This window comes from Canis lupus, chromosome 24 (genome assembly GCF_003254725.2).
Source record: "Canis lupus dingo isolate Sandy chromosome 24, ASM325472v2, whole genome shotgun sequence".
In the NCBI taxonomy this organism is placed as follows: domain Eukaryota; kingdom Metazoa; phylum Chordata; class Mammalia; order Carnivora; family Canidae; genus Canis; species Canis lupus.
Window position 1 is genome coordinate 37,934,746 of NC_064266.1, and position 15,778 is coordinate 37,950,523.

The 15,778-nt window shown below is 44.5% G+C and overlaps 1 protein-coding gene across 2 annotated transcripts in view; it reads right to left on the minus strand.

Moving 5' to 3' along the window:
* Window positions 1–15,778, minus strand: part of ATP9A (ATPase phospholipid transporting 9A (putative)) — a 132,783-nt gene that overhangs the window by 75,627 nt on the left and 41,378 nt on the right. For both annotated transcript variants that reach the window (XM_025470424.3, XM_025470425.3), the window contains exons 5-7: window positions 3,769–3,827; window positions 2,416–2,467; window positions 648–742 (exon numbers count right to left, since the gene is read on the minus strand). In XM_025470424.3, the coding sequence (XP_025326209.1) occupies window positions 648–742; window positions 2,416–2,467; window positions 3,769–3,827 (206 nt within the window). The remainder of the gene's footprint in view (window positions 1–647; window positions 743–2,415; window positions 2,468–3,768; window positions 3,828–15,778) is intronic.

Sequence of the window (15,778 nt, forward strand, 5' to 3'; positions counted from 1 at the left end):
AAGCTTTCTTTGGAGAGATCTTACCAGGAAGTTAAAATGAATCATCCAGAAAAATCAGGACCCTCTCATTAGATTACCCCATCTCAGGGGCAGGATGGTGCCTTTTAAGTATTCCCAGGGGGCTCCTAACCATAGTCAGAAACTCACTGCTCTACAATGCACCGGTGCTATTTCATTCGTCACTGGCCATGAAAGATCATTAGGGCAGTGCTCACATTTACTGGTATGTTAACCAGGAATTCTAGAGCAGTGAGATTCTAACTATAGTTAGGAGCCCCTGGAAATCCTAAGAGGCACCATCCTGCCCCTGATGCCAACAGGAAAGGACTGTGGTATGGGTTCTCAGTAAGACGAGAAGTCTCAGGAGGCCCTGTGCAGAGGAACGATACACCCGCCTTACCTTCTAGCTTTACGTTAGGCACCTTGTTGAGGCCTCTTAAGATACTGAGCTTCCCTCCAAAAAAGCACCCCACCTGCACTTCGCTCAGCCACATGACGAAACAACAGGTGCTCTAGGCCCCCGGGACCCTGTCCCATCAGCCCTCCTTCACACCTGACATCCCACATCCAGGCCCCAAGGGCCTCTGATTTGAGAGCCCTCCAAGGACACCAATGTCAGTCTGTCCTTCTGCAGGAAAGCTACTCACGGCAGCAGTGGGGAGCCTCTGCGTGCAGGCCACGGGGAGCCGCAGCTTCCAATCTGTCTCCCCGTCCAGCTGATCCGTCCGCAGGAAACAAGACCCTGTGGGATGAGGGTGGGCACTATTTGCTTTCGATTCAAGGATCCTTCCCTTGGCAGCTCTGAGTAGTTCCAGCTCTGGCCTTTGCAAAACTCCAAATCGATGGCCAACAACCAAAAGGGAAAACGAATGCCCCACTTCCCACTCCCTCTGTAAGCTCTCGGGTCAGAAGATCTGAATTCAAATCCGCACTCCATCATTCACTCACAGTAGGAACCTGGGCTGGTTTCTTGATGTTGCTAAACACCAGCGGGCCCTGTCTATAACATGAGGAGGAACACAGACCTCAGGAGCTTGCTGTAAAGAGTTAGGGTGCCAGAACCCGCAGCATGGTGGCTAGCACAGAGCAGCTGGCATTCAAGGCCATGCTGGGCAGAGATATGGACACCTTGTCAGGTAGGAATCAGACTCCTGGGTTCAAGACCAGCTGTACCACTCACTACTTGGGTTTCCCTGAGTGTAAAAATGGGCAGAACAGCACCAACCTCACGTAGTGAGGACTCCGCAGCGGATCCTGGCAGACTGCTCAAAGTGCAGAAAGTGCTACAAAAGCACATGCTCATTACCCACTTGCATGTGGATGCCTATTTCAGTCTGATGTGCAAGTCCCAGCAATGAGTCAGCCGTGTATCTCATCAGACCCAGAAGGCAGTGAATTCGCAGACACTGCAGCTGAGAGCTCTGGGCACTGTCCAGGAAAAGCATGTCTAATCTTTTGAGGGGGGACGGGGAGGGAGCATTTCAGGGACCCTAATCCATAATGCTCTATCTTCACAGACAAGGACATGAGAACCAACTGAGGACAAAGCAGTAGATTTTAAAAGAAGACTTTTAATCTAGCATCCTCTTCTTCATCTCCGGATACTTTAATTGATCATTAGCATAAAATTTCATGTATACTTTTATTTGACTCATAATAAAGTAGGTTCCAGGAGTCTTGAAGGAATAGAAATGTGATTTTTTTTTTCAGATGGTCAAAGATCTGATTGTGTCTGTACGTGAGAGAAAAACAGCCTTATTTCCTCAAAACAGCTTAAATTAAAAAAAAAAAGTGGGGAGATTTAGAGTCAACAGATGGGGTGGGCAGGCCATGGGGTCAAACACACTGGGAAAGAATTGGGAATGAGTAGGTCTTGTAGGAGCCTTGAGCAGCCCGCTCAGGTCTAAGGGGGCTGTGAGAATAAATAAGTTGAGGGGTAAGGGCAGGCATGGCCCAAGAGGCCACCTACCTCTCTCTGTCCCCAACTTCTCTACGGTCACACATCTCCTGGTGTTTCCACAGAAGAGAGAGAGGGTTTCTGTGTGCTTCCATTTATGGGATGCGCTTCCCGATCCTGCCAAGCCCTGAAGGTGAGCCCAACAGCAGCCCAGGGAGGAAAACCATGGCCACTGCGTGCGGATCCCCCAGCAGGGACTCGGCCTGGGCCGTACTAACTGTATCTTTGTGATGATCAAAATCTATTGACCTGCGAGCACCCAAAACGTTTGTTGTTTTTGTTGTTTTTGTTTTTTGTTTTTTTTAAAAAAAAGACGGCTCTATTAAAAGAGATGTTTTTGATTTGCCTCCATGGCTCCGAAATGATCATCTACTTCTGTTCCATTTTCAAATGATTATTTTGCCAAATTACCACTGAAAGGTTAATGGTTATTTTCAAAATTGATCCCAGATGTTTACCGTTTTTTTCTGATGTCCTCAGGAAGATCATGTCAGCAGGGACCCGCTGGTTCTGTGTAATGAAAAGAAAGACTGTTACGGTGAATAGCCGTGTGTGGGGTTTCCGCTCCCCGCCCCCGGGGCCCCTTGGCCGGGAGGGGGGCCACCGAGACCCACAGCCTCATTCACGTCTCTGCCTTTGTCACAGACAGATTTGAGGATTTATTTTGTTTTGAATCCGAAAAATCTTGCACGCTGCTGTTACTTGACTAATCCCCGATTGAAATCTTATCTCGGAAAGAGAGCTGCTAGTTTTCTGGAGAATCCAACCATCACCTCCTGAAATTCCAGCCAGAAGGGCCGGGGCCCTACAGCCGGCGACCCTCGCTGGCCCTCTTCCAGGCGGTCTGCTGAAACCAAAGACACACACACGCTCCGCTCACGCTTTCTGCTCCTACCAATTTTCTGGCTTGATGTTTGGCTTTGAGTGGAATTTTAATAAGGAAGTCAAGTAGTAAGGAGCAACAAAAGCCATTCTCCATGTAAGCCAACGGCAGCCCCGATTTAATTATGAACAGAAAAGTATGTAATAACATAAAGGGTTTGTGTGGTTCTTCAGAGCTGCCACCCAGAAGAGCTTCACTTTACCTCAAATCGACTTTGAGTTCTTGGATTTAATCCTTTTAAGAGAGCATAGTTCACTTCCTACAGAAACAAGTTACCATACAATCCTTTTCTAATCAAATATTATTCCAAGCCTCTGCAGGGCCACCCCCAAAACCCACTGCCTTCCAAACAGGCGGCAAAAAGAGATGTGAGTGTTTGCTGAAGTCACAAATGTATTAATGGCGCTATTTTTTAAAAACGCATTTTCAGGCCTTCTTATTATTCTCACATTATACTTCATCCCTGCTCCCTACAAAATGACAGGAAAACACGATGTTTAAGTCAAAGAACGCAAACTAAAATTGCTCAAATGGTAAATGACAAATATTTCTATATGCATATGCAGCAAGCAAACTTCTAGGAAAGATTTTATGGCAAGTTTTTTTTTTTCTTTTTTTTGCTTTTTTTCTTTTTAAAGACACCAAAACAAATACATCAAATACAAAATCAAAATTTGTACTTGTGTTTTGTAAGCAGAATTTTTGGCTAACCAGCATACGTACACTTGAAAAAGTATTCTTTGTGGGTGTCTCATGGCAAAGAAATCTTCCTCCCCAGGCAAAGCTGTAGGAGAGAATCCCAAAAAGCTTACATTGAGTTCATCTACCAGATAAACAAATTACATGCGAGGATTTATGAAGTGGCTCAATGACTTCCCATTTACACACTCACACAGCAACCACTCACAAACCACAGGATCCCACCTACCTTCTCAACGATGATAAGATCTCCAACCTGGATGTTGGAGCTCTTCACCTTCACCGTCCCTGCAAGGAAAGAGGTCTAAGATACATCATGTATGAATGCGTTTCAAGTCCTCATGCCTTTGTAGAGTGCCCACGAGCCTGCGAGGTCAACATGGCACACCCAGAAGGATGTCTCTCCCTGACCCAGCCAAGCTCATCAGCATCGCCTGCCTCTCCAGGGAGAGATTCAGCTGCTACAGAGACAACTCCAGGAATGAATCCCCACCTCTGAGAGCCCAGGGGCATCTCACCCACTCACAGAAGGCCTTCTGTCTTAATGGCACCTTAGAGGCTTTTCTGAGTTGGTACCGTGAGATTCATTCAACCTCAAAACCAAAGAAAGCAAAAAACAACACAGAAAAGGGGAATAAAATTAAGAGTCAGATCCATGGACAGAAGGCCAACTCTCTCTCTCTTTTTTTTTAAGATTTTATTTATTTGAGAGTGGGGGAGAGCGAGCGAGCACGTGTGCACACTTGTGTGGGGCGAGAGGCAGAGGGAGAAATTCACAAGCAGACTCTGCTGAGCATGGAGCCCAACGACAATGTGGGGCTTCATCTCGTGACCTGGAGATCATGACCAGGGCCGAGATCATGAGATCACGCTAAACTGACCAAGCCACCCCGACCCCCTGAGAAGGTCAACTCTTAATTTTCGAAACCACTGAAAAGAAAGAAGTCATCCTGAAATGATTGATTTTTTTTGAAATTTGTGGTTGCTATATATTTTATGTGATTATGATCAGACCACACAACTTCAGCTTAATGTTTATCTAGATAAACAGGAACAGCTAACAGTAAACACTACACCTGCAATAAGCACTGTATATATAGTGACACAGGGACAGCTTCCTTTAGTTTTCACATTGACCATCAGAAACGGGTATTATCGTCTGAAGTTTTCAGACAAAGGAAGTAGGATCGGACCTGTGCCATCCCCACCTCACTCCCCAGCCTCACAGTTAGAACAGGTCAGTCACACCCCTATCTGACTCCAGAGCATGAATTAAAAAACAAACAAACAAACAAACAAAAAACACAGTGAGTTCAGTTCAACACCAAAAAACATTTACTGAGTGCTATGTCATGGGAATTCAAAGATGCAAGACAGTCCCCTTATCCTAGAAAAAAATGCTTGGTCTCCAGCAGGAGTCAACAAACATGTGCTGGTGAGGGGTCAAGGCAGTGAACACTTTAGGTTTTGTAGGCCAAGAGGCAAGGTTCCAACTCTGCCAACAATCATTCCCCATCAAAGGCTAAAAACTATTCTTAGCAACCAGGCCATACCAAAACAAACAAAACAAACAGAAAAAAATGGTGGGCTGAATTTGGCTCCCAGGCTGTAGTTTGCAAACCCATGAGCTGGTAAGAAAAAGAGCCAGACAGATGCTGTTAGCACAAAATAGTGTGTAAAATAATGCAGGTGAGTCCAGGGTGCTAAGGAACAGAAAGGAGGGAAATCTTCCCTTTGGAAGAGGACCTAGAAGACTGCTCAGCATACAGAAGTTTCCTGATCATGAATTCAACATTGAAGCACCATTTGCTGAATGCCTGGTGTAGGCCAGGTGATCCAGAGGTGGGGGATACAGGGAACTCACATCCCCATGGAAGGAAGGAGGCAACAAGTAAACAATAAATGAAGGGATGGGGAAGGGGAGCTGCCAACACACACTCTGCAAGAGAGGTGAGACGGCAATTGGCCAGATAAAGGACACTGGTTACCAGTAACCCATGAAAGGAAAGCATGAGATGGGAGAAAGTGGTGCATGTGAGTAGTCTATGTGTTGTGTGTGGCTACAGGTTGCACCTCCTTCAGCAGAGCCAGAAGCACCGCATGGAAGACAGGGACAGTGAGAGACAAAATTGGAAGGGCCAGTCAGTCCTATGAACAAGCCCGGGGAGGAGATGGGCCTTGATTCTGGTGATGGGTCAAATTCTTGCACAAGGGAGCAACACCATGAAATCTTAATGTCATTGGCTTTTCATAAAAAGCCCATTTAACCTACAAACGTTCAGCCGAGAAAGAAAGGAAGTAAAGAGGACTCTCAAGCCTCCTCAGTAAAGTATAATTTTATCCAGCAATGAGAGCAAAAGTGGGATGGGAATCATGAATCTTCTATTCCCTCCCTGTACTCATTCATTCAACAAAAACCCAACATTCACAAAGTAGGATTGCTAGCTTGAGCTTCTTTACTTTTACGAAGCACTCAAAGACACTAATGAAACCATGAGTGTACGGCTCCAGGCTTTCAGAGTTTTTCACAGTAACATATACTTTTCACATAATTCAATGTGTCTTTTTAATTTTTTTAAAGATTTTATTTATTTATTCATAGAGACGCAGAGAGAGAGGCAGAGACACAGGCAGAGGGAGAAGCAGGCTCCATGCAGGGAGCCCACGTGGGACTCGATCCAGGGTCTCCAGGATCACGCCCTGGGCTGCAGGCGGCGCTAAACCACTGCGCCACCGGGGCTGCCCCAAAGTGTCTTTTTAATAATTTACAACTGTCAAGATTTTCCGTAGCATTCCAATTATTTCTGGTGAAACAACTTTTTCAAATAGGTTGCATAGGGTTTGATTTTAATTAATTCTTGCATTCAATTAAATTTTGTCATGGTAGCAGTCAGTAGAACTGGCACTAGAATGAAGGCACACAAACACTAATAATGACTTCTAGACAGAACACAGCAAGTGGTGATGAACTGGACCAACCCTCGGTTGTTCTGTGGACTTCTAGACTCTCCCAGTTTGGGCATCTCTCTCACTACAACGTGAGTGTTTCACGTGCCTCGTTTTCACCAAACCCAGGACTAAATTCAAATCACGGGCCTGAGCCCTAGCCTGCTAGAGACAGAACAAGAGCCTCAAAGTATTCATTATGTCAAAACATGTGCAGAGGGAATGGACGACATCTACCAATCCAGAGTCAGAGCATTAGAAATGGGGGAAGAGAGGGAGGCCTGGGTGGCTCGGTCAGTCAAGCATCTGCTTTTAACTCAGATCATGATCTGGGGTCCTGGAATCGAGCCCCGTTGGGCTCCCTGCTCAGCGGGGAGCCTGCTTTTCCCTCTTCCTCTGCCCTGCTCATGCTCTACTGTTCTCATGCTCTCTCTCCAATAAATAAAATAAAATCTTAAAAAAGAAAAAAAAATGGGGGAAGAGAGAGGGCCCAATGTACAGAATTCTTTTCCTGCCTGAACTTTCTTCTGGTCCCACTAGGGGGCAACAAAAAACATATGCTCAGACACGCTCCCCTTGTGGGGGGCGTTTATGGAGGCGTTGCTGGAAGGAAGGAAGATCATAAATTCAACGTGGCCCTCTGTGCCAATGAACGTTTCCTTCACCTGAGCTCGCCCTGGCGCTCCCAAACATAAATTTACACATTGTCTTCGGTTTTATTACAAAAATTGAAGCTGGTGCCCTGACCCAAATGATCCTTGAGTCTGTGTTCCAACCTTCAAGACCTGGCTACAGGTCTTCTATTTAACTCAAAGAGAAATATGCATGTGAAGTCTTGTTAAATCATAACCATATAGGTACACGTGTGGATGTTGGCAGGGCAGACCAATTCAGGAGGATTGTGCTGGAGGACCTGGAGAGGGAGTCTTTCTGGGGACACAGGGAATCTACCCCTTTCTCTGGCACACATACTTTCTAAATTCTTCACAGTGATTTTTTTTTTATTATTATTATTAGCATGAGGTGCTCTTCTAATAAGAAAAAAAAGAATAATAAATTAAATTAGCTCAAACTTCTCAGTGACCAGACCCAGATCTTTCCCTTGTACCGCGGAGTCATGATTTATGATCAGTTAATGTGAACTCTGCCTCCCCCGTCCATCTGCTCTACCTCAACAAAAACCCCTTTTAATCCGCTGTGCTTGCAGAGCAGATCCTGACTAGGGCCAGCAGGCCGATCCCTCACACAAGCTCTCCTACTGTATCTGTCTCAGCCAGCAGGCTCCGTCTCGGGGAAGAGGGCGGCGGGAGCCACGCGGCCCAGAGGCCCCTTGATTTCCTAGCCATGGCTCCCTTGTTAGCATATGGGTATTGGGGTGGGGGTGGGGGGATCCTGCAGCTTCAACAAAGGGGGATCCTCAGACTCTCCCACTCTATCAAGCTCACCGCACAGCCCTGACCATAAACTTGGATCCCCCTGCCCACTGTGCCATTTGCTGGCGATCGAAAACGTGCGGTTCAGGCCTAGGTGCAGGACACCTGGTCAGCGTGTGTCCGTGTGGGTTCTGAATGAAGAACATACATAAAACCAGAAGAGCGAAAAGCAGAAAAAGTGGCAGGAAGAAAAGAGAAGGGAAAGCAGATACCAGTACAGCTGTTCTACCGTCTACCGTCGACTGGGCTTTCCGCCAGGTACCACGGTCGGCTGTGGACGTGTGAATAAAGGCCCTCGCAGTGGCCAGGCTGCCGGGGCCAGGGTGGTGGGGGGAAGCGGGAGAAAAAGGGGACAAAGGGAGCCTGACTCATGCTGGCATTTCAGGGGCTGGGATGAAGTCGCTGAATGAAAAACACTTCAGATTGCGGAGAGGGCTCCAAACACATGTCTAAACTTACATTAACCGCCAATTCTGAATTTTCTACAGACTTCTCGCAAAAGAAAGAGCAAGATGCTGATGCTCTCTGGCAGAGCTCCTCGTCTACCTAACAAAAACAGCACATCTCCAGCGAGTATCACCCATCTCCAAAGAGAGGACAGTCCCCTACTGCCCATCCTCCGACTGGAAGAAAATACTCTCCCAACACCCCACTGAGAAGTCAGCAGACACGCTTCCCAAGCCCCTCTTCTTCCCTTCCCTTCTTCCTTTCACCTTCCTTGAGGTTCCTAAGGTGGAAGGCGAGGTAGCCCCCCTGGGTGAGCGACCTGTGTATTCACCACGGGCACCCCCCTCAGGTGAATGACCTGTTGTCATCTTAAAATTCTTAATAACTTTTCAACAAGGGGCCCTTGCAGTCTCATTTTGCACGGGGTCCCACAAATGACGTAGCTGCCTGTGAACAAAAGTCGAACACCCAGGAACATCTTCAGGACACGGTGCACAGGAAAGCCTGGCCCCCTTCCGAGAACTGGACGCCACAGCACTTCCCTCCCCCCAGACCACTCTTCTCTTCTGCTTCCTCTAACACCCAGCCTCCCACCTCCAGCCTCTGGGATTTTTAGATACATTTGCAGAAACTTTACAGAAGTTGGCTAAGAGATTTTTACAGAGGTTAAGTGGAAAACTGTCTGCTGGCCACATCCTAAATCATTAAATGCCTTCTATAAAATAAATTTATCCCTTTCGGCTTTCGACACTTTACCCGAGTCACCTCTGAGCCAGAGTTTATAACAGGGAACAAAATTCCAATTACAAGAGCTGTTTATTTCTGTAGAGATGGACCCCAAGCCTTTCATAAGCAAAGCTATTGAGCCCAAACCATGCTTTTCATGGATGACAGCTTCAGAATAAGAGCAGTTTGTCTACATTGCAGGGAGAAACCAGATGTTTCCCTTGAGTCGAAACAAGCAAATGACAATTCAGTCAAACGGCGGAACAGCCCGCAAAAAAAAAGAGAATTTTTAAAAATAAATTCCGGGGCACTAGTATGTGTGGGCCTCTGTTTTGACCCCAAACACCTCCAGCCCTACTTCTATTTTTCATCGTGCATGCAGGACATTGATTGCTTCTGGAGAGCTTGAGCAGCAATCTCTATGCACCAACCCTGGTTAATGGATTACTCTTGAGCTCACACTCTGTGACAGTGATGAGTTGTAAATTCTACAGCGTGTGTACATTTCCTGGGGTTGACATTAAAACGCCTCTGCAGACCCAGCAGAGTTCATAGGTTTAAAGTTGAAATTTTCATATTCCAAGAGACTTGTCTGCATTCCCCAGAGCCTAAGAAAAGACTTATTTGAAAACAGGCAAAGGGTTGAAAAGTATTATTATAAATTCCACGGCCGCTTCCTGGGGCTTTTGTTTAAAATAGGGGGAACTTAAAAAAGAAAGGCTGAGGCTTAAATGTAACAAGTTTATACCCAACAGAGGCTTTTAAAATAAATATATAAATGGTCCTCCCTGCTTCTGGTGCCCAATAATGAAGAAACAGACCCACACCCCGGTGGTGGGGGAGGGAATACCTTTTGGGAAAGATAACAGTGCGATGTGCATGTGAGATTGTTTTGGAGGTTTTGGGGGGTTTTTTTGTTTTGTTTTGTTTTTTTGTTTTTTAATTAATAGATCAGTTCACCAACGATTTGTAATAAAGTGAAACTGAGTACTTTGAAAAAACAAAGAAATGTATGAGTCTGAAACAACTTTGCCTCTGTCGGAGAACGTGTGAGAAAATGTCTGGCAAGATCTGTCTTAAAGGAGACTTGTAAAAACGAATGCTCTGAATCTCTTTTTTTTTTTTTTTTTAAGATTTTATCTATTTATTCATGAGAGACACAGAGAGACAGAGACATAGGCAGAGGGAGAAGCAGGCTCCCTCCAAGGAGCCTGATGTGGGGACTCGATCCTGGGACTCCAGGATCACGCCCTGGGCCAAAGGCAGTCACTCAACTGCTGAGCCACCCAGGCATCCCTGAATGCTCTGAATCTTAATGAGAGAAGTTTGGGCAGAGGAATTCTCCGCTTCCTGAACCATCTTTGAGTTCCTTGGCAAAGGACTTTTGCAGTGCTTTTACTGCAGTTAATATCAAAAAAGACCATCACTGTATTTCTCTTCTCTAAAAAAAAAAAAAAGAAAGAAAACAAGGACGTCCCATCAGGCCAGGGACAGCTTAGTGTTGGGCACCTTACAGATTTGACCTTTACTTCCAGCCCAGAGGCCTCAGCTGCAACCAAGTCATGCCAGGTCCTTGATGGGGGCCCAGGAGTCTAAGAGTGTGATCCCCCTCTTTGCATTTACTGGAGCGGGAGGTACTATGGTACTACAGCAGCACTGTATGTCTCGCACCTGGCACTGTTCAATCCAGATGTCAGTTGAGAAGGGAAGTCAGTTGGGAATATCCCAGAAGTCTGGAACTGGGGGTCCCAGTGATCAATACAAGTTCTACCTGGTGAATGTCGATTACAGCAAACTGAAGAGGGCCCAGACTCCTAAATGAAATGCTTCACTCTAAAGATGCTTAGAAGGAAGGTCTTCCGGAAGCCAGCTGCACGATTTTCCACTTACCCAGGAAATATTTTCCCTCTAAATGCCTAAACCATGTTGGTGTATTGTCTTGGGGGTGACACTGATTAATAAATATCTGAAACTTAAAACAAATAAAACTTTAAAAATAAATAAATAAAATAAAAAAGTATAAAACATATCTTAGTGTTCTCTCACTTTGACAACACAAATGGTACTTATGTTTAAGAATACAGAATTTCAGTTTAGTTAACGCACGAGCTAAACACTGCCCCATTAATGAACACATGCAATTTCCCTACACTAGCCTACTTTCTCCTGATAAACTCCAACGGGATAAAACTGCCAAAGAGAAAAACACCTACATCCTTTGACCTCAAAATTCAGTCATATGAACCGTAATCTTAAATAATAGTCCAAAAATAGATCTTGAATTAAATTGGAAAAAAAAAGATACCACTCTTAAGAGGAGGTGAGGTCCTGAGGTTATTCTGTACCTGGGAAAGGGTGAGCAGAGCACCTGGAAAGATGGACAACTACCTGAGAAAAAAGATAGATACCAGCTGGTCGTTAACACCACATGGTACTCCAAAACTGAAGATGGGAAGGATTCTCTCCATTTCATGGAGACCTTCAGCTTATGACTTCTGGCTCTCAATGTGTCCAGATGTCCCCAGCAGGAAAGAAGCACCAGCACTTGTGCTAATTGTACCTCTGTTTGCACTTTCTTTCAAAGCTAATTATCCGCGTGCCTCTTTTAGCCCAGGATCACAGGTTAGTCTGGGAAAACATTCCTGGTTAGAAGACCCTCAGAATTCCTCTGGTGAAAATGCAAATCCGACTGCCCTCACCACCTGTGATAATCCAGGCGAACCCCTCCAGCCTCAGAATTAAACTTCTGGTTTGGGCAAAGCACACAGAAACAATCCATTTACTAATTATTCCTTCTTCATTCAACCCCAATCTCTGCCAGTAATCAGACGTATTGCTGGGTCTGCTCCCAAGTCAAGAACCCTGTCATCTGGGGCACCTGGGTGGCTGGTTGAGTGTTTGCCTTTGGCTCAGGTCTTGGCCCTGGGGTCCTGGAATGAAGTGCCGCATTGGGCTCCCTGTGGGGAGCCTGCTTCTCTCTCTGCCTCTCTTTGTGTCTCTCATGAGTGAATAAATAAAATCTTAAAAAAAAAAAAAAAAAAAACCCTGTCTTCTTTGACTTTGGTATTTCTAGTACCTCTGAATGCTGCCAGAGAAGACAGCCCTATAAAACTCCTAAGAACCTCCCTCGGCTCTCTGATCATGTTACAAATGTGGATTTCAAGGAGAAGGAGAGGGGACACTTATTTATCTGAAAGCATGATCCCTACTGAGCTTTCAACAACTTTGTCTAAAAATAAGCTTATCCATCCCAGAAAGGATGCTTGGGACGCCTGGGTGGCTCAGTCTGTTAAGCATCTGATTCCTGATTTAGGCTCAGCTCCTCATCCGCTGGTCCTGATATCAAACCCGGTTGGGCTCCACGCTCAGTAGGGAGTCTGCTTGAGATTCTCTCCCTCTGCCCCTGCCCCTACTCTCCCTTCTACTAAATCAATAAATCTTAAAAAAAAAAAAAAAGAGGATACTGGATTAATAGATTCCTTTGGACTCAGAAACATGTTTTAAAATAATTTAAATCTAAAACCCCTCCTGTAGCATATGTGCTAAGGCTGAACATCACAGCTATTGGTGAGATATTCCAACTCCTGGCACATTGTAGGTGCCTGGACCTAAAGGCTTAGGATGTGCATTCAGATAAGCCAAGGTTCGAGTCACAGCCCCACCCTTACTGAGCTGAGATGAGGCACCTTCCTGGGCCCTCGCACTTTCCATCTGTAAAAGCCACCTCCACACGGCTATTTAAGAACTTACACACTAGACCTTGTCCAGCATCTATAGCTGGCTTACGGTGGGTAATCTTTCATTTTTTTCTATGGTTTTCCAATTTTGACAGAATTTTTCAAATACTTCCAATGCCGTCAACTCCCTGTAGCATGCCCTTGTACAGAGATTCCTAGACCACAGAATGAACTTTCCCACAGTGTCAGGCCCATCATTGCCTACATGGTCTTCTCCTCTGTTCTCCCAAGAAGGAGACTCAGGAAATATGGCCTAAATGGGAAGAGCAAGATAGAACCAGAATTGGGCGTAAGCAATCCACACTCCCAGCCATCACACCTGTGGCCACTGGAAGACTCTTCATGCATGTGTGATCTGGGTACTAGCATGGGGCCCCATGCTCAGAAGGCTCCTACAGGAGCCTTGGTTTCATGCTCGCCTGCTGCCATCTTGAATTCTTAATTTTTGAACAAAGGTCCCATATACTCATTTTGCATTGACCACCACAAACACGCAGCCAGTCAGTCCTGCCCTCTTCCACCCTGTAAGATTTAAGATGAGATCACTTCTTCAGAGAAGATGTATCAGCTCCTCTCTGACGGGGTCCCATAACCTCCCATGACCACTGGCTCATACTTCATTTATTCAAATCCACCAACATTTAATGGACCCCTGCTACAATACCATCCCCATTGCCTTTCTTGAGCATACAGCAACTCCCAGGCACAGTGTTACATTCTTTCATATAAGAGTTATATAGAGAGCAACTCTCAAAAGGTAGGCACTATTATTATCTCCAATTTACTGACAGGTTAAGGACCTGCCCACAGAGCAGGGTGCAGGTGGAAGCAGGACTCGTGAATCCAGGCAGAGCACAGGCTCAGAACCACTTTCTTCAACTGCCAGGCACTGTGCTGAGAACAAGGAATACAGTGATCAAGAAAGGGAACACTCTCTGTAAGAACCACCCCACTCCCACCCCTAATATAAAATTATTAGTTGCATTTTTAAATTATCTATTTAAATGTCTAGATACAGGCAGCCTGGGTGGCTCAGTGGTTTAGCGCCGCCTTTAGCCCAGGGTGTGATCCTGGAGACCCGGGATTGTGGAGCCTGCTTCTCCCTGTCTGTGTCTCTGCCTCTCTCTCTCTCATGAATAAATAAAAATCTTTAAAAATAAATAAATAAACATCTAGATACTTCACTAAATTATGAATTCCCAGAATCCCCAGCCCTGTGTTTATCTCTATAATATGGAAACTGATCGTAAACTTGAGACAGGTGGTAGTCAAAAAAAATTTTTTTTTTTTAGTCAAAAAAATTCTTAAGAAAATGAATAAAAGGTCATTTTGACATGAGGTATTAAAATACTTCAAATATTTCTTATTAAACTGTGACAAGGGTATTAAAAATTAATCTAATTCGTGTGTTTTTTTAGACAACAAATTATTTGAATGAAATAAGATGATCTAAATGGAAGTAGCAATTAACCAAAAAAAAACCAAAAAAGTATCAACTATTTTTCCTCACAGTGATGAGTGCCTTACTTTCAGGGTTTTTAGTTGTTTAGAATCTACTTTTTTCTCAAAGTTTGAAATTTTTTCAATTTGATTACCATAATGCCTCTAAAACTCTGGCAAAGTCCCAACAAGAATCTGTGCCACTGGCTTTCCTAAAACCACATTAAATTCTTGTCATGAACCTAATTTTCACAAATCAGACAAACACAAATTGAGGGACAACCTACAAAGCAACCTTCCTGAAACTGGCCAGTCCTTTTCAAAATGTCAATGTCATATCAAAGAAAACGGAGGAGATCAAGGAACAAGGACAATTAAATGCCACTGGCAAACCTGTACTGATTTCTGCACCAGGAAAAAAAAAAATGCTGTTTAAAACAAAATATTTTAGGCACTGGAGGGGGCGGGGGCCAAACAAACAAACAAACAAAAAAAAAACCCAGGACATTTCAGGAACAAATCGTAAATTTTGAGTAAAGACTGCAGATTAGAGTAATAGTAATATACCAATGTTGCATCTCCTGATTTTGATAATTGTACTGTGTTATGTGAGAGAAATACCCTATTAGCAATTAAGAACTGAAGTATTTAGGGATAAAGGAAATAATGTCTGTAACTTAATTCTCTAATGAGAGAGAGAATATTAAAAGGCAAACGTGGCAAAATGTTAACAATGGATAGAAGAGCATGTGGGAGCTCACCACATGGTTTTTTAACCTTTTTTTTCCTAGTTAGAAATTATTACCCCCCAACTTTCAAAAACTATATCAGCACAAGTACTGCTATTATTAATCAGGAAATGATGCAGAAGGCAGGTTAATACTGTAGCCTGTAACCTAGCGATCGGGACTTGGTATCTTGGCTTCTAAAGGTTTCTGAACTCTAAAATACTAGTCTTAAAAAAGGAAACAGTCCTGTGTGGAGATACATACATATATTTGTTTCATTTTGCATTGAAACTTAGTAAAGGAAGACCTTGGTGAAAAGCCTCACTGGAGAAAATTAGTAAATAATTAAACAGTGAGGTCAAAAAGCCTTCTTTCTCTTCCTCTCTCTGAAATCTTCTAGTTGGGGCTTCCTTCTCTCGCCCTTCCCCACCCCCTAAAATGTATCAAATAACTAAACTCACCTCCATCACTTTCTGAGTTGACAGTTTCTTCAGTGCTTTTTTGGGGCTTTCAGAACAAATGGTCGAGCAGGGGCTGGGTTAATATTCAGAACTCTGCTCGGTTTCCCCTACTGTTGCATTGGCATGACAATGGAAACCACCGGCCACAAAAGGAGACCAACAAAGGAAGACAAGTTTTTAATGCTGGAGCCATCTGCCAATTCTCCTTAGGATCTTTCCAAGAACTGAGTGAAGATAAAGCAGGAGCTGAGAAGGGGGTCTGCAGGGGAGGGCAGAAAAATCATTCACGGGAAAAGCAATTGCAATATGAAAAGAACCAAA